The sequence below is a fragment of the Hippocampus guttulatus genome, chromosome 1, assembly GCF_054856545.1.
Source record: "Hippocampus guttulatus isolate MCC_2025c chromosome 1, RoL_Hgut_1.0, whole genome shotgun sequence".
Classification (NCBI taxonomy): Eukaryota; Metazoa; Chordata; class Actinopteri; order Syngnathiformes; family Syngnathidae; genus Hippocampus; species Hippocampus guttulatus.
In genome coordinates, this window is record NC_141261.1 from 29522138 (window position 1) to 29547651 (window position 25514).

General features: G+C 43.9%; 1 protein-coding gene and 1 long non-coding RNA gene across 4 annotated transcripts; one reads left to right on the forward strand and one right to left on the reverse strand.

Moving 5' to 3' along the window:
• Positions 1-794: 794 nt before the first annotated feature.
• On the reverse strand, positions 795-3134 carry LOC147211286 (uncharacterized). Its single transcript, XR_015100302.1, has 3 exons — positions 2968-3134; positions 2739-2902; positions 795-1561 (listed from the first exon to the last, which is right to left on the reverse strand). It is a non-coding gene; the product is annotated as an uncharacterized LOC147211286 (long non-coding RNA).
• A 7015-nt stretch (positions 3135-10149) lies between these two features.
• On the forward strand, positions 10150-18409 carry tp53inp2b (tumor protein p53 inducible nuclear protein 2b). Of its 3 annotated transcripts, none has more exons than XM_086125091.1 (4): positions 10150-10423; positions 13730-14088; positions 14701-15262; positions 15357-18409. In XM_086125091.1, exons 2-4 carry the CDS (start codon positions 13965-13967, stop codon positions 15610-15612), a joined length of 942 nt encoding a protein of 313 aa, XP_085981217.1. In that variant the 5' UTR covers positions 10150-10423; positions 13730-13964; the 3' UTR covers positions 15613-18409. The 3 variants fall into 3 exon arrangements, with proteins under 3 accessions (XP_085981217.1, XP_085981235.1, XP_085981227.1); XM_086125109.1 differs by having other exon boundaries at positions 15106-15262; XM_086125101.1 differs by having other exon boundaries at positions 10150-10419.
• Positions 18410-25514: the final 7105 nt, after the last annotated feature.

Sequence of the window (25514 nt, forward strand, 5' to 3'; positions counted from 1 at the left end):
AAGGCGAAACAGGTAACATGCTGCTTCCAATTATCATTACAAGTTGCTCTCTGAAACAAATCAAATTTAACTTTGGCCCACCACAGCCGCATCAAACGCGCTCTTTTGATTTAGTACAAATTCAGCACAAATACAAGCAACAGCAAAACAAGTGCAACATATCACTGAGGGACAAGTCTGAGCAGAAGGCAAGCACTCTTCAACCACCTATTATTATTGGAAGAAAACATAAATGTATCAGCAAATATATGTTTGAATGAACATCAAAAGCAAAAATATTTCTCAGACCTTGACCACAGTGGCTGAAATGTTTTCTCATCATCCAAAAGGTTGCCATCGCTTGGGGAATTTATAATAGCTCCCTTGTGAAGTTTCATAGTATCCTGCAGGACAGAGGTTCCTAACCTTTTTTGCCCCACAGACTGGCTTCATGTCAGACAATATTTTCAGGGACCGGCCTTTTAAGGCCAGATAGATACAATAATATAATATGACCTGCATGAAAAGTGTGGTATTTTTGAAACATAATAATAAACACGAATCATGACACGAGGAATGTTCTATCTGGCCGCAACATTCTCTGGTCGCTATGGTAACCTTTAAATGTGCCTTCAAAATAAGATACGGCGCAAATTGTCACGAATGGTGGTGGAGGACCCCAAAAAGCAGGCAGGGACGAGCAGGGTGAACTAGACAAACTGTATTAACAAAATGCTGAGAAAACTAAATCCAAAACAAACTCAAGTTCTGAATACAAAGAGAGTCCAAAGAATTAAACAAAAAACATGGCTGAAGCAAAAAACTAACAGTAACAGAAACCATGACAGAACAAACAATGACCCGACACAGAGTGGTCGTGCCGGGAGTCCTTTTAATAGACACTAATGGGACAATAACCAACAGGTGTGCAGCTGCAGGCAGAGCCTTACAGTGGTTAGTCACAAACAGAAACATGACAGTACCCCTCCCTCAAGGGACAGATCCCAGACGTCCCCAAAGTCACCCATAGGCTTACTTTGCTGGGGAACAGGAACAGGGGGCGACGGCAACCCATGCCTCACCGGGAACAGGAACGAAGGGTGACGGCAACCCTTGCCTCGCCGGGAACAGGAACGAGGGTGACGGCAACCCTTGCCTTGCCGGAGAACAAGAACGGAGGGTGACGGCAGCCCTATGGCTCGGCTCAGCCTGACGTGTACGGAGCTCAACGTGACGGGGAACATGGGACAGCCGGACATGAACGGGGCTCGGTCTGATGTGGACGTGGCTCGGCTCAACGTGGACGTGGATGTGACTTAATTCGAACAGGCACGTGACATGTTTCGACTCAACGTGGATGCGGACAGGGCTCGGCGTGACAGGGAACAGGCACAGCCGCATCACCTGCGCTGCCTGAAGGGGAAAGGGTATAGGCCGCAGACGTGCTCCGCCAGGCACAGGGTGGAACTCGGACCAGTCCTTTTGGGGTCCAGTAGTTGGTTGGGTCATTCTGTCACAAATGGTGGTGGTGGAGGACCCCAAAAAGCAGGCAGGCAGGGAAGAGCAGGGTGAACTAGAGAAACTGTATTGAAAAAAATGCTGAGAAAACTAAATCCAAAACAAAGTCCTGAACATAAAAAAGAGTCCAAAGTAGTGATGGGTCCAGCAACACCAATGCGTTGACGCACGCGTCGAGCTCACAGAGCAATCCCTGCGTCGGTGCGCGTACTGCTTCAAGATGATCATGTGACCAATACAAGAACTGTGTCGACTCAGTCCAGGGGGCGTCGATGCCGCAAAAGCCCGCCAAACTGTGTTTATGAGGAAGTGCGTCGAGCGACGCGATGCCGCCTGCCGAAACAAGCCGGACCTCACCGCCGCTCGCTTCTCGAAATACATGCATATTATGGAGCAGGTCCTGGGAAAGCGCAAATTGTCTGCCGTGTGGGACCATTTTGATCTCCTTTTGGGGAATAAGGTATGTATTGAAATCTCCTTGTCTCACCAAGTGCCTCTCAGATTTGTGTCTTGTTCCATTCTAATTCAAATCCATTTCAAGGTAACTCTTATTAGTTTACATTCACATATTTTATTGGAGCTGAAATGTCGAATTTGCCATCTACCAACAGAAGCGCCTCTGCAAACTACATCTGGCATGTTACTCATCATTATTAGTTTTTTGGAAATGGTTCTAAATGCCAATTTTGTTAGGTTTAGTTGTAGTTTAGATGACCTGTGGCAACATTTGGATGATGAGGTCGGGAGAATGGGAAGAGGTGCAACAGCAGATCCTATATTTGAGGTCCAGCGATACCCGACAGAGGGGAATAGATGGGAATAGATAGATGTGAATGATATTGTATACGCTTCATCATCAAATCAGTCACTTCAGTCTGTCAAGTGGGTTGTCTGCAGGGATTTCTGAAGTCCAGCAGGTGTCAGTGGTCAGTGACACAGTATCAACACAGTGTGTCATTGTGTCAACATGCTTCATTTGGCCTCATGTACCCATCACTAGTCCAAAGTATCAAACAAAAACCATGTCTGAAGCAAAAAAATAACAATAACAGAAACCATGACAGAAACAAACATGACAGAACAAGTAATGACTGAGTGGTCATGCCGGGAGTCCTTTTAACAGACACTAATGGGACAATGACCAACAGGTGTGCAGCTGCAGGCCGAGCCCTACAGTGCCACCTTTTGGTCACAAACAGAACCATGACACAAATAAAAAGTGCATGAAAAATACGACTCACCATTTCTGCTTATTAGGCAGAGTAGGCTTGGTGTGTGTGAATCTCCCGTTGAGATAAAGCCGTATTTGAAATAGGACTCCTGATACTGTCTATTAAATGTAGCGTTCTCTTTCTTGGAAGTCGTTGGCTCCTCTTCTGTCTCCTGGCTGGGCCTTTTCCCCTTCCTGAAAAAAATTAAAAGACGTTTGTTTTTTTTATGCGGTAACGTGACAGAGAAGTGCGCATTCACCTGCATACTGTACACTGATATAATGGAGAATCCAGTAATTTTTCAAAATAAAACGTCTTTCAGATTCCGGATTGACTAAAACTGAAGGAATGTAAGTTTATTCTTTCTGTGAGGCCCGGCAGCAAATGACCCGTGGTCAGGTATCGGTCCGCGGCCCGGCGGTTGGGGACCCCTGCTCCAGGGGAAGCATCATTTCGAGGCTACATTCCACCTCTGCACTGCCTGTCCTCGCTTTTAAAGTGTTTATAAGCTGCCCCTTGCCAAGAATACCTTCAGACGCTTTCTGCTCGAGCCTTGTAGGGACACACCAAAGGGATGCTCGGGGGCTTTTGGGAGAGCTCTGAGACCATATGAAGAAGGAAAGGAGAGGAGGGAGACGTTGACGCGTTCCTTTTGCTCCCCTTCTGGCTGCTAAATGAACTGCAGCAATCTCCCGGACTATGCACGAGGCATCCTTGCCTGATATCAGCTCAGTTGTGTAATTTGGATGTAAGACAGGAAGCAATCATGTGGAGTCTGTGCTGGATAAGTGTTATGTGTATTTAGGGGTTATTTTAGGACCACAAAGGGCAGTTGAGGATAACCTTTACAAACACTCTGTAACATGATGCCCGGAGCAGTGCAGTTTCGCTCTGCAAAACGTCACCTTCAAGCAAAATACAGTCAGAAAAGCAATAAAGCTTGGAAATGTTCACCTTTGTGTAGCCTGTTTCACTGAACATTGTTTGAGAACTCATTCATTTGCCTGGTACATACTCAGACTATCATACATTTGATAAATTTAACATAAAAAGTCTACACACCTTTGTTCAAATGCCAGGTTTTATGAAACGAAACCCCTTCAGGCTTCTGCTGAGCCTGCAAGAACATGTGAAAGTAAAACACTTAAAAAGGGTCATAGCTTGTGTGCTTACTCCTACTTACCATGTGTTTTGAATGTGACTGACTCATTCTGAACATAAACACACCCTAGTTATAAGAGGGTGTGAACAACCACAATAATTTATTTTTTTTAAATTTGATTGAGTTGTACAAGTTATTGGTTCCATTAAATGTAGAAAAGGTTTGATATGATTTACCTTGGTCTCATATTTTTTCTTTGTACATCACAAAAACCTGGCATTCGAAAAGGGGTGTATAAACATTTTATATCCACTGTATGTTGTGTCAGTATTCAAACCATTTTCCTCTGGGCGTCCAAAATTGTGTCACATCACATGCTCCCTTGACACAGCCCTACACATCTCATCTCTTTTGCCACCCATGACACACGTTTATCATATGCAAACAGCCGCTCATGCTGCAGCAGAGAGGCCAGAGAGGAAAGGAGAGCGAGAAAGGCCAAAAATAAAAGCTGCTAGACGGTGGAATCAAAACACATGACAAGGTCACCATGGTCAAAGAGACATAGAGTGCTGTTCTGCTCATGGCGTAGTTTGTTATGCAACATGGTCAAAGAGGGGCAGTGCTTTTTTTGTATTGGCACATTTCCGAACGGTCTCTTTTTTAAAATACACTACAACAAACATTTGTGCTTGTCAGACACCATATCCATGTCACAGTTTGGGAAGGGATTAAAGGGAACAATTAAACAGCTCCAAAATAAAAACAAGGAACAAGTGTTATGATGCAACAGGTGTGAAGTATGAGCCGGTCTGTCTTTTGGCAACACCTAAATCTTCAAGCACTCACAAGCAGTGCTTTGGATATTTAGGCACTTGGGTAGCTATGTCAGCCAGAGCGAGAACAAGCCTGGCCAGTGGAGCCGCGTGTCACATTGGTGAACATCAACATGCACATGGGAGGCAAGGCCCGACTCTGAACTTTCACCTGTTTCTTCAATTGGCTTGGGAAACTCTGGGATCCTGAAAAGCTCTGGCATTGTGTTGTGTTGTGGGGACAAAAGGAAAAAAAGGTATTTTGCATGGACAAAATGTGAATTTGGCATGACATTTATTTGTTCGGATGATTCTACCACACGTGTGACGGGTTTGAGAACAAAAACAAGAGCACACACATAGACAGTTCCTGTTGTGTCACTCACATAGTCATCAGTGTGAGGTGAATGCGTTTGTTTGAGCGTCTGCGTGAGTTGCCTAGCACCCGGTAACCGCAGAGGCCGAAACTCTATCTTGCTTTAACAAAGATCGAACAGCGCAGACTCAGAGCCCTTTGCTATAATCTCTCAGCAAAGAGATAAACACTTGACCACAACTTGTAGACAAAAACTATTTTAATTAGGTGTTGGAATGGAAGTCAGGTGCTTGTACACACAACCACCCTGGGTGCGGTTCATTTGGTTCAACTTTCTGACATGAAGCTCGGTGTAATTACTTGCATTTTTAAAGAGCCTGGTGCCAGGCTTAGGCTAAAGTGTTGATATGTTATCCATCCACGCATCCATCCATTTTCTAATCCGCTTATCCTCACAAGGGTCACGGCGTGCTGGAGCCTATCCCAGCGGCCTTCGGGCAGTAGGCGGGGTACACCCTGAACTGGTTGCCATCCAATCACAGAGCACATAGACGAACAACAATCTTGATATTTGATATACTGTATATTACAAAAAAAAGCCCAATTCAGTCGACACAGAAAAGACAACAAACACAAAAACTGAACTTAAAACACACATAAAAAGAAAAGTGCCCACTGTACTACAGTCCAGTTTCAGCTGGAGTTTCTGCCTTTAAGTGTGTAACTCTTGGACACAAGTCATTTGAAAGAGACAATCCGTTTGCTGTGTGTTCTTGACTTTTCCAAAGGAATTACACATTCCACAGTAAGCCCCATAAGAACACAGGTGCATGGAGGACCCTGCGTGCAATCGCACATGCCTCACGTGTCATCATAAGCAAGGTGGGACACATGACGATAAACCCACATGAGGTGACTGCTACTTATCAAGAGAAATTGAGCTTCAACAATGATAAAAGTGTGCAAGGATTGTCTTGACAGCATTTTATTAGGTAACAGCTTCGTAAAGGCAGTGGAAGACTGCAAAGTATAAAAGTTACCAGCAGGGGTTTAGGCTTCTCATAGCTTATTGGTTACTCAAATGCTGCATTCAGACAAAGCCCTTCTGATTGGCTGTTGAATAGCACGTGGAGGCCCACGGAAGGAAGAGCAGGAGATAGAGGAGGAGGGAGAACGATCTGTTTACAAATAGTTTTTAACGCGACAACATCATTGATGGATGAGAGAGAGGACTGTTTTTGTTTTTTGTTTTAATTGGGTGGCCTACATACAATGTTTTATAAATATGAGAATCATGGTACATAGACAGGTGTTTTGAGTTTATAAATGTAGTTACAAATGCAAAACAAATGGTAGGTATAAACATACCGTATATCACCAGATGGGTGAACATCTGTTACAGAAAGGTAAATATGGATTGTTAGCACCAAGTGAACAGCTATACAGTACAATTTTCATCCTAATCAACTACAAGACACAGTAATTCAGGATTAACTCACACAACTGAAATATTCATCCACGCAACTGAATTATTCTTCCACATTACTGAAATGTTCACATACACCGTACCAATTATTTTCCCCACTTGAATACGCTACTGAAGAAACGGTCTATTACACACAGCTTAAATGTATATTTCAGTATACTGTATTATACAAATGCTAGGCTCGAAATAACCGGTTTCACATTGCCGTTTACTGGTCAAATGTATATTTTGTGCCTCAAGAAAAATATTGAATGGCAAAAATTGAGAATCAAAGGTTGAAACAAGCAGAAGAAGAACCACCAGGACGTTCCCGTAAAGCTTCGATGGGATTATGCCACCTATAGCAGGTAGTCGTAGGTCAAGGAGAAGCTCTGCACTACTTGCCCACAAGCGGCTTGCTAGCAACAGCTTCGGCTGGTTACTAGTGCACCTAAACACGTTGTCGTTCCTAAGTCAGTAATCATCGCCCGCATCACGGTAAATAAGATGTATATCTGATGAGTATCATACTCACAAAAGGAATGGCGAAAAAAGACGAAGAAACCAAGCTAAATGACAGCAAGTGTGTTTAACACTGCAATTACCGGTAAGTGGTTTGGTGATCGATTACTCTTTTCACAGACATCTGGCTGGAACCGTGTTAAAGTAGAGAACATCCAACTTCGAACAGCAACATAGCGGGACAATTAATAACTGTCTGGATTCTGGACAGAAAAATCATACAAGATAAATTGTACCAGAACTGGAAATGAATTGACTTCCATTACAGTGTAGGTCAGTCAGGAGGAACGGCCTTGTCAGTTTCTGACCAAACCGAATAATTTTTAGGATTCCAAAAATGTAGGCTCAGACAAAGTGCATTTTGAACAATATTACAGAAAAGTATAAACTGAAATCGCTGGTCACAAGGAGCCAGGAAAAACAAGGCATGAAACAAAATCAGATGCAAGATTCAAACAAACGCCAAGAGTGCACAAACGAAATATCCCAAAGTCCATTCACACAAAAATAAAGAGCAATAAGAGAATAACAAAAATACTTAAAACAAGATTTATGAATAAAATGAGAGCGACTAGGAATGTACCGAGAGGTCTAGAAAAGCACAATTTAGCACAACAGTGAGCAAGGTCAAAAATCCAACATGGACCAAGCAGCTTGTCAGTCCTTAAATACAGAGCCAGGCTTGATGGGGAAACGCGTCACAGGTCGACCTGCTGGAGGTAAACGCCCTTCACTAATATGCGCACACTCAAGACAGAACATCCATCCATCCATTTTCTGATCCCCTTATCCTCACAAGGATCGCGGGAAGAGAGAACATGGCCGGCCTACTGTTAAAATTATATCAATTTATATGACTTCATAATCACTAATGTTATCTGTTTTCATGATGGAGTCTTGAGATTTGAATTTTGAGGTCTGCACAATAAAAATTCTAATAATTACATTACATCAGAGATGTTTCTAAAATCACATTGACTTTGCTTCTAGACAAAATAAAAATTGCTGCTATACACAATCTGAATTTAAGAAATATAAATTGTTGATTCAGTCACAAAAAAAAGAAAGCGGATGGATGGAAGTGAAAAAGGATTTTAGTCGTGTGACAAGTACAGTATTTCACTGATGCAGGTGAGCAGAAAAAAATGTGTGTATGAAAGTGGTTCTGTAGTTTTTATGACAATGCTTATACAAAACAATACAATACATCGTGATTTATATAGCACAACAACAGCTGCAGCTGTAACAAAGCGCTTAACAAAACAGTAAAAATGAAGTAAAATGATAAACACAACCCATAACATAAAGCACGGACAGACGTCATGCTCAAAATGTGCACACATCAGCAACAAGCTAAGTTTCAAATTCAACAAGAAACTGTGCCATCCATTGACGAAAAAAAGAGATTGGTTCACTTCTCCTGTCCCATGGAAATCCATTTCAATTCCAAGCGGCGACTCTCAGTTCCAAATACGCATCGGCGCTCCGGGCCGACGCTCCTCTCTCCTCTCCCTCATCTTCAGCAGCCATCCATCCAGCCGCACCAACGCAGACTGTCCAACAGCGACAACATCTCCACTGAACAAAATGGGGCTGTGAAAAATGCTGCCCATCACAGGCGCAAAAAACACAAGCGACCTGGGGCTGTCCAGCACCGACAGTCAATAAGAATAAGAAAACCTTTATTAGTCTCGCACTGGAGAAATTCCCGATTCACAGCAGCCAAGTTATGAAAGGAAGAAGTAGAACAACAAAATATAGGAGCTGCTGGAAAGGCAGCCACTGGCGCCGACATTCCTCCCAATCAAAATCAGTGCTGGTACAGGTGTGCTGCCGAGAAGGTGCAACCACCAAGCACAGATTGTTCTCTTTTGATGAATGTCGTGGCCAAAAAAACGCTGAAAACAGTCCACATCTTTCTTGATTGGGAGGAATGTCGGCGCCATTTGACTGTCGTTGCTGGACATCCCCGGGGCGCTTGTGTCTTGCGCCTGAAGTAGGCAGCATTTTCACAGCCCCGCTTTGTTCAGCAAAAAGGTCGGCGCTGATGGACAGTCTGAGGCTGTTGCATGGCTGATGCATGGATTGAGGAGCCGACGATGAGAAGAAAGGAGCGTCAGCGCAGAGCCCCGATGCGTATGTGGAACTGGGAGCCGCGGCTTGGAATTGAAGCGGACTTACATGGGACAGGAGAAAAAAGCCAATCTCTCTTTTTCGTTGATGGATGCTACAGCTTCTTGTTGCTTTCAAGCTTAGCTTGTAGAAGATATGTGCACATTGCAGCATGACGTCTTTGACCCTCTGGTGAAAAGGACACTTTGATTCGCTCTTCTTTTATCTACAACTGCTTCAGACAACAAAGTGTATGCAGGAAAGTGGTTAAGAGTGCACGATTGTCTGTGTCTCATGTGTTGTTTTGTGTTATTTTGTCATTTTTTTGGTTAACTTTTCTTTTGATTGCCGTGCGGACACCCGCAGTGGCTCCTTTTGTTTTATGTTGAGAGGGAAGAAATTTCATCTGTGCTGTATGTTACACATACAGTACATTTGACAATAAAGTTTATCCAATCCAATCCAAACATCAGGTCCACACGACGAAACAACAAACACCATGTGACAAAACAAAAGATAAAAACAACAAAAAAGCAAGGCTCTTGAAGAGCACTTGCCAACGGATGCCTACTCCAGCGCTATCCTGGAAAAAAAACTATTTTACTAATGCATGTGTGTGTTTGACCAGAAAAATGAAGTTGTGTGTAGAAGAGTTTTTAGTGGGTGTTTAACCGTTGCAAGTAAGCGCTTATGTATGCGAGAAAAAGAAAATTCATCATGAATTTCAATAACTTATTAATGTGAATGACACGTTCAGGAATGACGCTTTCAGTAGTGTCTTTGCGAGGTTATCTTGAATTTTGTCCCTCACGGGCCCTCATATAGAGCAGACGGTGTGCGAGTACCGAGTCAGAGTCAGTTTACCATCCCCCAGGTTTGAATTCTATATTGAAGCCGTGGCAATGGCAGTTGCTGGTCAGAGATCAGCCAGCTCAAGTCCTACTGTTCTCTCTGGGTGCAGGTTGAAGTCTCCGTGGCCCAGCCCCCACTCTTGCCGTTTCCCACAGTGCCAGCTTTTGGCTTGTGTCCGATTCTGATTGGCCCACTGACTTCATGTGGGCGGAGCGAAGGCGTATCCTTGTGCTTTGTGACCTCACAATCAGCTGTTTTGTACGTTCTACATACTGATCTGAGGATCAGCTGTAGACAGCAATAAGTAGGAGGAGAAACGATAGCGGAGGCTCGAAAAGCTGCAGATGTTATGATCTGAAACACTGGTGTAATAATTTACACGAAGCTCTTCTTCTGAGAAGAAAGCCTATTATTTTTATACGATGGTGTTTTAACTACCTCTCTTAAAGGCTATCTAAAGCTATGCTTTAAAAATTGTAGTTCCTACTGTGTGTGATCTCGTTTACAACTTGAATAATATTGCAAAGGCAGGTAAGCAGCTTTCTTTCTTGTTGTTTTTTCGTCGTCTTTCTGGTTGTGTTTTCGTCGAACCCTCAGTTTAAACAAATGACGGCTTTGAAGATGAATTGTCAATCGTCATTCTGGAAAATTCCATTGCGTATAAATCACCTTCTACCTGCACAACCTATATCTTTCAATGTCGTGTGTGATTCAAAGGGTCTTAAGTGTTTTTGCGACGCCTTTTGCTCGGAAGATGACACCAATCTGCATTGTGCAGCCGCTGTTGTGCAAACTGCACCAATTGCTCGATGGCCGATGTTGACGTTTTCAGAGAGGCGGACACTTGAGGTTAAGGTTCCCAGTCAACATCGCTGTTATTTTCCTGTCTGCATTACTCTATTGTCAGTGTAGGTCGATGTCTTGTTGTGTGGGCCGCGTCACTGATCAGCTTCGACTGTCATTGCTTTGACCCTTCAAATGGAGGGTTTACACGGATTATTCATCTGTAACCAGGATACTATAACCCATACCAAAATCTGCCGCTAGCTGGCTGACTACGCATTCTGCCGTGGAGTTTTACTGCTTTTACATAACGACCAACGCGATAGTTTCACGTAACAGCGCCGCACATTTAACGCTCATATATTAGATGGTGGTCGACAGGTAGAATAATGACGCTATGTTGAATGCAGTAGGGCGCATTTCCTGTGGCTTCACGGCTACCGCTTCCTCCAATTTCCCTGCGTTTGCGCCTCAGACGCTTTTTTTCCCTTTTTTGTTGCGATTTCGTGACGACGTTGTGACGTCACCCATCTTGTTTTCACCCCCTGGCCACGCCCACTATATAATCCCCACCCCTACAGGCAAATGAAGCACTTTTCATCTGTAATATTGGGTGCTGATAGGGAAGTCACTGTACAATTGAGTTTTTAAGACATTAGTCGTAAAATAGAAGTACAATGACTTTCCGAACGCCCTCTAGAACGAACTAGTGCCGCGGTGAGCAAACGTTTATGCTCAAGGGCCACATTTGATTTTTAAATTGACAGATGGACCGTTTATAAATGAAGTAACACAAATAGTTAAAATGTATACTTGAAATAATAATGATTAATGAGAATATCAACATGGTTTCTTTAAAAAAGAACAGTAGTACCTTGATTAAAAAGTGACGTGACTTAGTTTTTCATGACAGTGAAAAGTTCATGACTGTAATGGTAGCAGTGAACTCCATTCAAATCACTTCACAATAAAAAGCAGTTGGGCAGATAATGAACAAACCTTTTTTAAAAGGTTGCTGCCAGTTGTTTATAGCCACTCCCAGGTGATTTTTAAACTTAACTTAAACTGAATTACACATTGTATACATAAAAAAAAAATTCTAAACTGCCTCAGGAAAGTCTGCTATCTTAATGCTAACAAACAATGCACGATTTAATAGATGGGCTAACACCACTTATTATCATTGTATTTGCCAACCATCCAGCTCACTTCAGCAGCAGATGATATAAACATAGTATACAGTGGACCCCCAAGTTACTCGCGGCACATGTAATGAACATTTCAAGTCACACCCAAATTTTTTGGAAAGAAAATATGCCTGTAGTTATGTACATGTTTCGTTATGCCAATCGTGTCAACATGGATGAGCGGATGGATCAGAGCTGTGCTTCTCACGCTATTTAACCATCACTGGCTCTGTGCTAAACTCATTGCGATAGTTGTGCTTTTTTTTTTTAACCCTCAATTACACCTCAGAATGATTTAAGTGTTACGGTTCACTGTAAGCATCCCAAAAACCCACATAAAAACGTAGCAAGCCCTTGTGTGTGCAGCCAGAAGTTCTTTCTACACTTCTGACTTCATTTTCTTTGTGCAGGAAAATAAGGCCAGTGTTGTTAACAGACACAAGACCTGAGTATTGAGTCTAAACATTCACTTTTATCTTATCCAAATCTGTCTCTTGCTGGCGTTGGGTGGAATCCACGGACATTCAAAATGATCACTTTCAGGTGACCCCAAAAATGGCGTGTTTGTTTAACCATCAACATCACAGAGAGAGCCAACTATTTTCAACTGTTCAGATTGTTCCATAATTTGTAAAAAATAAAACCTGAATGTGTGGACTGATGAAAAGTATATATCAGTGAAAAAATATTAAATTTACCAAATCATGACACACAGTAGGAGGTTTTGACCAGATGCCAGCGATGTGCTCTAGGAGTATTTGCTCTGAAGTTCATTTTTACCTTCGTGTTCTCAAAAAAGGATAGATAGAGCATCTTACCGTACGCACCTGCACTCAGCAGACCTTTTCAACTTTAGTTGAACATTATTACATCATTGTTACACATTAAGCCAGGCATTATTCCTTGCCTCAGTAAATTCTACAGTGTTGATCTCATTTCCTTTTAATGTTCTGTATGTTCTGTAAATGTGTGCTTTCTGTGCGTTGCTTAATGTCATTCACCACTCCCTCTTGTTGTATTCCTTACACTAGCATTCTTTTATTATCACATGTCCAAACCTGCCAGCATCATGAGATCCAACGCAAGATCTGAATCAAAACTTGAGTTTATACATTGATATATGTGCTTTGATTTTACACAAGGAGGTCAGAATTTAAAAATTATATTATTACTTGTGCGGTTAAAATTCACAGCGGTGTTGAACAACTGAAATGTATGTGTTCTTGCAACATGACCAGTCAAAACGTTTTTGATTGAGAAACTGTTTTAACTTTTGACTGGTACTGTGAAAGAGCAGCTAAATAATCGAAACAGCTCTCACTAGGATGCAGCGTTCTACATCATTCACCGCAAACCACAATAAACGTTTAAAATGTCTTTTGTTGTGCTGATCAAACGTGATACATCAGATTCGTGATCAGGTTTAAATGTTGACACAATTTAATGGAACAGCCTGTCTAGTGTTTTACAACACAAATGTTGATGAGTACTTGATTTTATTGCAAAGTGACTATATGATCAGTGCTGTGAGCTCCTTAATATATGGTACATACTGATCACCTCTGAACACAGGTCATTGTTTAAAAAAAAAAGAAAAAAAAGGTTTACACTTTCATTGGCATCGTTAAAATATGTAATTTAGGATTAAAAAGCAATCCAATGAGCACACTCTGAATTCACTGTGCTCTTCACTCTTACCATTAGACACAAATCAGGTCCACTCCATGATGACTGGGTTTTGTTTGGAGGGAATACAAAATGTTGGCTTTCTAGCACTATTTGACATTGAACACCTTTCCGAAAATATGTATTGCCAATGACGAACACAATTTTGTAACGCCATTATTATCTGTTTGCTCTCTTTCAGGCCTTTGCTCCAAACCAAGTGAACCCTTACATTTGCACTACTGAGGCCCACGCTACCTTCATCCAAACCAAGATTCAGCAAAGGGCTCTGAGTCAAAGCAAAGTCAAATAATAATAATAATAATACACCGCTACAAGTCTTACGTGAAAACGAATACCATTCAAAGTCAGCTATAGCTTTTTATTTCTTATTATTTTTTGCGCATCAAGTCTTCAAAACTTAAGGCCAAGCCGTCATGTTTCAACGTCTGAGCAACTTGCTGTTTGGAGAGGTAGAAGAAGTGGCAGCTGAGCTGAAGGGACCTAATCCCTGTGTGACAGAGGCCGACGAGGAAGGATGGATGCTTGTCAACCTGCCTGGTGAGTCATCTAGTTTTGACTGCACAGTAGCTTTTGAGAGTTAAGTAAGATAAGATGCCTGTTAAGTTGAGAAAACTAGAGAAATTGACTTTAAAGAGCACAAGCGCTGTCCCCACCTGTATTGAACATCATGCTTGGAGGCGAAGTAAAGGGTGTATGTAGACAGGAATTGGATCTGCTACAGGCCCAGGAGGCAAACCGACTTGAGTTGTTTTCAGCCAGACAATGGAAAGATGCAATTCATTTTGAACATAAACCTCACTCCTCCTTGTTGATATCAATCAGGACAAAGTGGTTTAAAAAAATAAAATGTCTGTCTTCAGATGCCACTCAAAAACAACACAAACTATAGGAGAACTCATTCAAAACCCAAGAGGGTCAACACAACTAATGATGTGACTCTTTTATGTTTTGTGTCTCCTTGCTCCCTCTTCTCCCCCCTACCCCCGATTTTTTGTACACACCCTTACATCCCCCATACTGGTATGCGTGCGCGTGCGTATGTGATGGCCAAAAATGATCCCTTCTACCTGCACGGCATTTGCATCAAATCCTCCCACCTCCAACTTATTGACGTCCCCATCCCTGATGTCATGCGTGCCATGCGTTTAGACGAGTCTGGCTGCATGATGCCAGCCGACGCTGAGACGCAAGCCCAATTTACTATTGCATATCCAATCTCAGACAGTAACCAATCAAACCTGGAAGATGCTCAAACACGGAATGAATCCCTAACTTCTATTCCCCGCTTACCAAACAAGCGACGGAGGACACGTAGTTGCCGGGCGCAGGGGGCAATATTACTGACAGACCCCGCGTCTAGTCCGAACCCATCAAACACGGGTGTCACTACATTGTCAAGACGGGCCAGACTGTCCACAGCCTCCTCGACTTCTCAGTCGACTTCTCCTGCTGGGAGCGAGTGTGGGGGCAGCGGGGATAGCAGTAGGGCAGGCTCAGAGAGAGGCTGCATGGATGAGAGCTGGTTTGTCACCCCTCCCCCCTGTTTTACTGCAGAAGGAGCCACGGCGGAGGCGAGCCCCATGGAGGACCTGCTCATCGAGCACCCCAGCATGTCTGTGTATGTCTTGCCGAGCAACCTGTCCATGGTCTCCAATGGCAACCTCTCGGTGGTGGGCGAGGAAAGCATCGCGAGCATGGCGAGTAGCGTGAGGTGAGGAATTCACAAAACACCCCCCCCCCCCCCACCTTAGCACCATCATGAGCAACTCAACAATCACATTTACCCGTTGTCTCCCCTCCTGCAGCAGAGTGGCCGAGCCAGCTGCTGCTCCAGCCACCCACACCCCTGGGCCATTCAGGGTGAGTTTTGGACCTTATGTCCAGCCTAAGGTCACCCATGTGGCCAGAGTCCAGCGCAGCAAAACTCGCATGGAAAGGCGCCACCTGAGCCGCAACCGCATCCAACGCCAAAACCGCACCAGGGAGCAGATCCCCCGCCACGCAAGTCACGCTCGAAACACCTTCCTGCACCAGCCTAGCAAGCGTAACTTCTGCCACTAGACTCCCGAGAAACTGGGGGCCATCATCTACTCTGAGGGCATTAGCAGAGCATAGTCTACCTTCTACGCCGACTTTTTTTCGAAACAGAAATTCTGTCTAATTGAGTTTGTAATACACTTTAGACTAATTGGATTCTTCCTATTTTGCAGTTAAGCCCTCAGAGTGGAACTGAATAGAACTTACCTATATTTTCTGCCGTGTCTGAAAAAAGCAACAAAATGTTCATAAAAGTTGAAGTCAATAAAAAGCTCTGTTCATTTCCTCTTTTTCAGTAAACTGTCTTGGACTCTTTCCCAAGGCATTTTTTTTTCAACATTTAACATGAATGAACGATCTTCTCTGACTGAACAGAAAAGAAAACTGTGGGAACTTTGCGTGACTGCAACATGGCTGAACTTGATTCGCACAGAAAGCAGCTCATCATTTCCTCATAGCTTTGTTAATATATCTGCATGAACATTTTAGTTTTGTCCGGAAAACAAAGGATGGATGGATATACCGTGTGTGATGATTGTGGAATGAAAAGCCCAATGAAATTGATTTTATATATTTATTGGAACAAACAAAATTTAACACGGGAACTGAACATTGTGTGATTCCTCACGTCGCACTTTGAGAGCGGTGAGCGTAAGTAGGCGATGGTGCGAGCATGAGAGCAAAACACACTAAAGAGTAAATGGAATGAAGCAGCGACTTAGACGCAATGGCTGAGAGTAAGAAGAAAAGCAAAGCGTGAAGTGACCCACGACAGCGCCCCGTGTTGTAGAGCATTCGGAATTTAAACGTGTTGATGTCGGACAAATGTATCGTATAAGTTAAGTTAGCTTTTCAATCGATAAATATTTACAGGCTCATGATATTTTCAGTAAAATAATTGGAGACAGACCTTGCGCGTGGGTCGCATGATATGACGAGATATAGTAAGTGTGTAGAGACCGGTATTGATGGGACAATTCTTTAGTTTGTTTTGTTGGTTTTGCAGTCTGTGCATGGTTCCACCAATATCAATCTGTTCATGAAGACAAGATCAATGCATTAAAACTTGGCACATGGCATGATAATGACCATTCAATTGTGTGGCGAATGTGCCAGCAGAAGCAATGTGCCCAGCACACACCAGCCACAGTGTGCGCTGTGATTCTCCACTTTTACGAAACAAAAAAAAGCAAGTGTGATGGCTTTCCTTTTTTTTTTTTTTTTTTTTTGCTTTGAGAAAACTAATCGAAAACTTGGATTAGGTCTTTTGAACATCACCACCCGCTGTTTGTTCCTGTCTGCTCACCAAACTCATTGTCCAACTAGAGGTTCAGCTTAATGATATGTATGAAACAATATTAAACAATGGTGCTGAAGTGTAAAATAATGTTTGTACATTATTGCAGACATGATGTATGTTTTAAGATAAGATAAGATATCTTTTATTTGACCCACACTGGGGAAATTTACAGTGTCATTCATTTTTGTAAGTCAAGAGTTTTAGTGGTGTGCTGTGTGCTTGTGTTTTTCTTTTGTGACCCTTTCATTAGTCCCCCCCCCAAAAAAACATTCGTTATGATAGTCCTTTATTATGCTTGTAAATATTCTAAGAACAAATTTTAGTGCTCTGTTGGATGTCAGAGCTCCTCGTGACCTGAGGTGAATGCTCTCTGCATCCCTTTGACGCTCCTTATCAAAATGGAATATGGGAAAAATGGCATCCTTGCCCCCCATTTGAGTCGCATCTTACTGAGGAACACAATGAAAATCACACCAGGCTGAAAGTCGATGTTCTGTAGGCTTGCTTCCGCTGCCTCCCAGAAGGTCCGCTTGGACTTTTGAGAGGACGGTCACATGGCTGTAGTGCAATCTGTTTTGCTGTGTTCAAAAGAATTGGGGGCGAACCAGTGATTAATTCGCATCCTTTGGAAAGTGAATGGGAGTTGTTTTTTTTTTTTAACTAAGTAATTTAATTGTTCTTTTTAATCCCCTACCATAATTGTTGTTTCATAAACTAATCTCATAAAAAAGTTTTAGTAAAATATGTATTAAAATATGATAGTCCCCCCCCCCCTTTACGATACAGTATGTGTGTTGTGCAGGGTATAGACATGAAATGACAATGCACAACTGAATTATTGATGAGATCACAGATCTATGTGTGCAAGATTGTGGGTGGATGTATGTGCATGCATGTAAAAAGCTCAAGCCATGTGTCCTGCTTATTTTTATTTGTTTTGTTTCTACGCCTGTTGTCATGTAGGAAGAAAATGTGACCGGTGTGTTGTGTGTAAGCTTTGGAAAGTGTGCATTCAGAGTAAAAAACGGAGTGGTCATACAATGTGGCGAACTCTTTTGATGAGGGAAAATGGAGATGGAAACGATGAGGCAGGATACCGTTTATATTTAAAGAAATCAAATGATCTATCTGTGTCATATATGCTTGTATTTTTCTGTACAGTAATTAGAGTTAGGGTGTTTTAAAGGAATGTCTGGGGAGTTTCTGATGTTTATGTTGTGCTCTGAATGATGGCAGCTTTCCAACACATTTTACATCTCAAGTAGAACACACCTCCCCATGAAAGAAATATTTAGACACACAAAATGTGGTGTATCTGATATCTATGGTTATTGTGCCTTTCACTTTTTTCTGCATGGTTTTTGTGATTTCTTTCCCCCTTATCCCTAAAGTGGACAGTTGTCCACGGACAGGCAAAACCTATGCAAAATGAACTAATGAGTATTGCAGCATCTGTTCAGAAAATACAGGTACCCACCCGCCAATCCACTCTTGAAACAATACAATAAATGCTCAGGTTAACGCCTGAATCCCGTGTCGTTATTTTCATGTGGAGGAGAGCCACAATGATGAGTGCAATGACTGCGATGGGTAGGGAGGAAGAAAATGAACAGCCATTTATTAGAACAGTATGCTAGTAGTTTACAATTGATCTGTAGCGGTACAGTATATTAGGAATACCGTATACTGAAAAAATAATTAACAGATGCGCAAAAAAGTCATATTTAAGCAAACCATTTATTTTTGGCTGTCCTATATTAAAATTGAATGAAATGAAAAGGCCGATACCCGAGAGGTACATCCAGACGACCATACCTGAAGCACTCGAAACTGCCAAACAAAGGCTCCAAGCCTTGTCCAGCCGCCTAAAGCGGTACACGAAAGAGAATGAGGCCAGACGAATAAACAGGCTGTTCGCAACACAACCTGCGAAAGTGTACGCTCAGTGGCAGGGTCCTAACAACAGAGCTGAGCCACCAAGACTGAGGGGGGGTGAGACGAGGAATTTTTTTTTTAATATAAAATTCCTCGTCTCACCCCTCGGGTGGTGTCCATCCCTCATTCAGCTCGGGTCCTCTACCAGAGGCCAGGAAGCTTGAGGGTTCTGCGCAGTATCCTTGCTGTTCCCAGCACTGCACATTTCTGGACTGAGATGTCCGATGTTGTTCCCGGGATCTGTTGCAACCACTCATCTAGTTTGGGGGTCACTGCCCCGAGTGCTCCGACCACCACAGGCACGACTGTCACCTTTACCTTCCAGGCTCTCTCCAGCTCCTCTCTGAGCCCTTGGTATTTCTCGAGTTTCTCGTGTTCCTTCTTTCTGATGTTTCCATCACTTGGGACCGCTACATCCACTACAACGGCTTTCCTCTGCCCTTTATCTATGATCACGATATCTGGTTGGTCCGCCATTACCATCTTGTCAGTCTGGATCTGGAAGTCCCACAGGATCTTCGCTCTGTCATTCTCCACCACCTTCGGAGGTGTTTCCCATTTTGACCTTGGGGTTTCCAGTCCATACTCCGCACAGATGTTTCGGTAGACTATGCCAGCCACCTGGTTATGGCGTTCCATGTAGGCTTTCCCTGCCAGCATCTTACACCCTGCAGTTATGTGTTGGATCGTCTCAGGTGCCTCTTTGCACAACCTACACCTTGGGTCTTGTCTGGTGTGGTATATCTGGGCCTCAATGGCTCTGGTGCTCAGGGCCTGCTCCTGAGCAGCCAGGATGAGTGCCTCTGTGCTGTCCTTCAGGCCAGCCCTCTCTAGCCACTGATAGGACTTCTTGAGATCGGCCACTTCAGTTATGGTCCGGTGGTACATCCCGTGTAGGGGCTTGTCCTCCCATGATGGTCCCTCTTCCAGCGCCTCATCTTCTGTTCCCCATTGTCTGAGACATTCTCTGAGTACGTCATCCGTTGGAGCCTTCTCCTTGATGTATTCATGGAGCTTGGATGTATGGGGTTTGCTTTCATTTCATTGTTGAAGGTTCTGACAACATTATACAGACAAATCTTTGAAAAATTGCATTCTTACCAATGAAATGTGCATGTAGCACTTCTCCCAGACTTTATTGGTTCAATCGTAGGCCATACACGGTGAAATCTTTGTGCTAAATAAAATGTGAACACAGAGAGAATCAATGTATTCAATTTAGGCAGGCATAAGATATGATAAGAAAACCTTTATTTGTGTCACAATGGAGAAATTCCCAATTTACAGCAGCAAAAATTATGACGGGGAGAAGTAGAAGAACAAAAAGTATGTAAGTAAATATAAATGATAAAATATTAGCATATTCAGAATGGGTCAGTGGGGGTGAGTCCAGGTTTTTAGGTCAGGTCTGTCTATTCAATAGCCTGACAGTCGGCAGGAACGAGCGGCGGTACCTCTCCTTCTTTCAGCGCCAGTGTATCAATCTCTGGCTGAAAAAGCTGTCCAGTGCTGTCAGGGGGGCCGTGGGCTCAGGATGGTAAATCCTATTGGAGTTCTAGGTAAGACATGGGCCGCTGCAATATGATTAACTCCTGCATCCAGCCAGGACACACTCTAGATTGGCGCAGGCTGGTGCAGTCCCAACCAAGCCTTGAACTGATGAAGCCTACTCACATGAGAGGCGAAACATCTCCTAAGCTTGACGTCACACCAGTGGCAATTCAATGGCCTGAGAATAAAATAACCTGGATGAATAAGAAGAGCTAAAAGCATGCCCTAGGATACACATAGAATAAATACGATGTCAACTCCAAATGTGTATCACATTCAAACAAGATTTATAAAATACATACCTGTATATGTATCACATTTGTACCAAAAAAAAAACTATGAAGTTGATCAGAGTCGGTGATATTCATAACGCTGCCTCACAACGTCAGCTAATTGTACTGTAGCAAGAGGTGTCTTGCCTAGAATTTGATTGGGAATTCCAAGTATTGCACTCAGACCGACGACCCGTGTCTAAATTGCGTTATTGCGGCCTCCCTTTTGCAAATGGTGAATGGAGCACCAGAGGGAATGAAGTACAAGGCTGGATATAAGATATCCTTTATTTGTCCCGCAATGGGGAAATTACAGTCAGAATTCAGAAAGGAAAAACACTGGACAGGGAGAGGGGAAAAAAACCCACGCTCGAACTATCCTCTTCTGAGGATAATTTAAGTCCAGGATAAAAAAAGACCCTAGCACATAAATAAGCATATGACAGTTACAACAAGTCACAAGACATAACATGTAATAAGGGGGAGGATGAATGGGAAGTAGGGGATGGGGGTGACCGCGACGCGGCACCCCTGGCCAGCTGCACGGACCACCTTGCGCTCCGCAGATCGTACCACGTCACGGGGGAAAAGAATCGGAGCGATGAAGACGGTGATAATAAGGATGTGTATGCGCGTGTGATTGTCCAGTTGTGTATGTGTATGCGTGTACAGGTCATAGCTGCTTCGTCGAGGTCTGCTCATGAAGACAGTCCCGGCTTATCAGTCCATGGCCGAGAAGGAGGGGAGTGATGGTGGGGGGCACTAGCTTCCATGCATACTTCCATCTAGGGGAAAGGGTCCAGATAGCGTTGTTTTGTTTTGGAGGGACGGCCGCCAACAATTTCAGACAGACTTGAGTCCGTGGCCTGTATCTCTTCGCTGGCGCCGATCAGCCAAATCCGCAATCTCTTTCCGCAGCGCGGATTCCAACTTCTCCATGTTGTTGTCGATCGTACGGAGTCGTTCCAAAACCGTATCTATATTCCGGTTGAGCTCAGTCACCGCTTGAGTCTGAGTGTTGGACATTCGCGCCAAACCATCCAGAATGACCGTCAGCTTCTTCACTTCCAATAAAGCCGCTCCCGTCGGTTGAATTTTGCGATAGAACAGGAAGCTGCTAACACCAAACATCAGCATACCTGCTGTCAGAAGGCCGATAATGTAGATGTCTTCCTTCTCCTCAACGGACAGTATTGCCAGGCACACCATTCTCCACTTTCTCCATGGATCAAATGCGTATCCGGCAGCAAATGTCCCAGAGGGGCAAGCAGGCTCCCCACTGCCTGCTCTTTTCGTCGAAATTTTTTTCTTGTCGATTGCATCGAGAGACCAGCCAACTAATTCCATGGTTAGTTCTTCGGATGAAAATACGGTAGGAGGCTAGGAAAAGTTAGACAAAGACAGCACAAAGACTAAGTGGCGAGCAAGGAGAGGGTGGGGGGAGGACAGGAGCTGTGCAAAAAGCGTCCGCCTTCGTCGAGAGCCAAGCAGGAAAAAAGCGTCTTCGCATTACAATTTGCAAGTCTTCAAAACTGATTGGGGAAGAGAGCCCTGATCATGTGTGAGGCTGTCTTTGTTGATGCTGGTGTGAAGTACGATGGAGAGAGCAAGAGTGAGAATAGTGTGATTTTAGAGGCTTATGAAGATGATGTGGAGATGAGGAGGAAAAGAAAGTGATTGAGAAAGGAAAGTTAAAAAAATTAGAATTACTGATGACATCAGAACTACAATAGGGGACCATGTAATAAACTGTGGAATGACCCAGAGGGATGACATGATGTAGTCCCCCCACCTCCTTTCAAGCACTTAGTGAAATTATTGGGAGTGGGAGTGTGTGCGTGTGTGTGTGTGTGTGTGTGTGCCTGTGTGTGTATGTGAGAGAGAGAGAAGGAGAGAGAGAGCTTTGTGATTGGATGAATGAGTCAAGGGCTCAGCGCCGAGTGCAACTAATAAAAGTATTACCGGTACATTAAACCGACATAGCCTACACCATGTGCACAGAGAAAGCAAAAGCCAAATGTGTTTTTCATTCTTCCCATCAGTGTGTAGTTGGTGCATTGTGTATTTACTTATATGATGACTTGTATTAATGGTCTGATACAAAAATACATTATTTGCAAAGATTTGAAGAGTTAACCATGATCTATTTTCTTTTGAAAGAGAACTATGATGTTGGCGGCCTGGTGGTCCAGTGGTTAGCGCGTTGACCTCACAGTGCAGCTCCGGCCTTCCTGTATGGAGTTTGCATGTTCTCCCCATGCCTGCGTGGGTTTTCTCCGGGTACTCCAGTTTCCTCCCACATTCCAAAACATGCATGGCAGGCTGATTGAACACTCTAAATTGCCCCCCTGTGTGAGTGTGAGCGCGGGTGGTTGTTCGTCTCTGTGTGCCCTGCGATGGGCTGGCAACCGGTTCAGCGTGTCCCCCGCCTACTGCCCGAAGACAGCTGGGATAGGCTCCAGTACAGCCCGTGACCCTTGTGAGGACAAAGCTGATCAGAAAATGGATGGATGGATGGACTATGATGTTTGGCCAATTTGGTGCAAGGTTTTCTTATTTGTGTGAAGAGTTTTGTAAAAATAACCAACACAGTAGTAAAAAAAAAAAAAAACGTGCTTAAAACATTTGAACAAACTGGAACCCTCACTTGCTCTTTCTGAAGCAATTCCTCGGCTTTCCCTGACTGACATGCTTAATTTTAATGGTTTAAAAATGGTGCAGTACAACGCTGACCTCTTCTGGTACATTATTGTCATACCGACCTAACGAGAGGGATCATCGATCTGATTGACTGACTGTGCCTCTCGTCCAAAAAGTGAGGAGTCTGATCTAATGAGAATCGCGCGATGGCAAGCTTCGTGGGCATCGGCAACTATATGGGCCATTTCAGAATTGGGGGACATTTTACGTCCCACTTATCAAATTTTAAATAATACATGTACAAAATACTCAAATATGCAGTTTCTGAGTAAATTTACTCGTCCTGAAACCGAACCTTTAAAAACTATAAGAAAAGAATGCTTGAAAATAGTTTTGAAAATATCAAAGAAGTCTGGAGTACCCCCTAAAATGCCGTTTTCTCTTTGCCTACCCACAATGACCAAATTAAATCTCAAATAAAATAGTTAGAAGGAAATGTAAATGTAAATGCCCTTATTTAATTATTCATGGGCGAGGCCCGTTGATCCAGTGGTTGCACGTCAACCTCACAGTGCAGAGGTCGTGGGTTCGATCCAGGCTCCAGCCTTCCTGCGTGGTGTCATGATTCGGTTTAGGGACCAACAGGTGGCACTGTAGGGCTCCCCTGGCAGCTGCACACCTGTTGGTCATAGGTAATCAGGCCTTTAAAATGACTCCCAGCCCGAACACTCGGTGTCGGGTTATGTTGCTTCTTGCTACTGTCATGTGTGTTGCTGTTTGCTTGCAACTGTCATGTTTGTTTCTGTCATGGTTCTGTTCCTGTTAGTTTGTTACCACAGTCATGGTTTTGTTTTGCTACTTTGGATTCGTTTTGGTTGTTAGCACTTTGTTTGTTTTGGATTCAGTTTTCTCTGTTTTATTACAATTCTTCAAATACACCCTGCTCCTCCCTCCTGCCTGCTTTTTGGGGTCCACCACCACCTCGCAACGTGACAGAATGACCCGACCACCTGGACCCCGCAGGTACTAAGGACTGTTCCCTATTCCACCATGTGCCTGGCGGAGCGCGTCTGCGGCCGACACCCTTTCCCCTTTCAGGCAGCGCTGGGGATGCGGCTCTCCTGTTTTCGTCTCGTCAAGCCGCGTCTACGGTGGGCCGAGCCCCGTCCGCGTCTACGTTGAGCCGAGGCTCGTCACGTGTCTGTTGGAGCAGAGTCACATTCACGTTGACGACGAGCCATGCCACGCCCACGTCAGGCCGAGCCCCTGTTCACGTCCGGCTGTTCCGTGTCCCCCGTTACGTCGAGCTCCGTCCACGTCAGGCCACGCCCAGCCAAAAGGATTGCCGTTGCTTTTTGCCGTTCCTGTTCCCTGGCGAGGTGAAGGTCACCGTCGCTTATCGTTCATGTATTTCGGCGAGGCGAAGGTCGCCGTCGCGTGTGTTCTTGTTTTGCGGCGAGGCAAGGGTTGCCGTCGCTTTTAGTTCCCGTTTCCCAGCGAGGCAACCCTTTTGGACAACTTTGGGACGTCTGGGATCCGTCCCTTGAGGGAGGGGTACTGTCATGATTTGGTTTAGGGACCAACAGGTGGCACTGTAGGGCTCCCCCGGCAGCTGCACACCTGTTGGTCATAACTAATTAAGGCTTTAAAAGGACTCCCAGCCCGAACACTCTGTCGGGTCATCTTGTTCTTGCTACTGTCATGTGTGTTTGCTTATTGCTACTGTCATGTGTGTTGCTGTTTGCTCTTAGTTTCTGTCATGTTTAGTTCATTATGTTTTAGCTTTAGTCATAGTTTTTGTTTGTTTTGGATTTAGTTTTCTTTGTTTTAAATTCAATTCTTCAAATGCACTCTGCTCCTCCCTCCTGCCTGCTTTTTGGGGTCCACCACCACCTTGCTACGTGACACGTGGGCTTTCTCTGGTTTCCTCCCACATTCCAAAAACATGTAAGGCAGGCTGATTGAACACTCTAAATTGTCCCGAGGTGTTTATTGCGAGCGTGGATGGTTGTTCGTCTGTGTGTGCCCTGCGATTGACTGGCAACCGGTTCAGGGTGTCCCCTACCTACTCCCCGAAGACAGCTGGGATAGGCTCCAGCACCCCCCGCGACCCTTGTGAGGATAAGCGGATCAGAAAATGGATGGATGGATAATTATTCATGAAACGTGTGTCCCACAACGTGCACTCACCCTTATCTGAACCTTTTTAGCAAGGAAGAGGAAAGTAG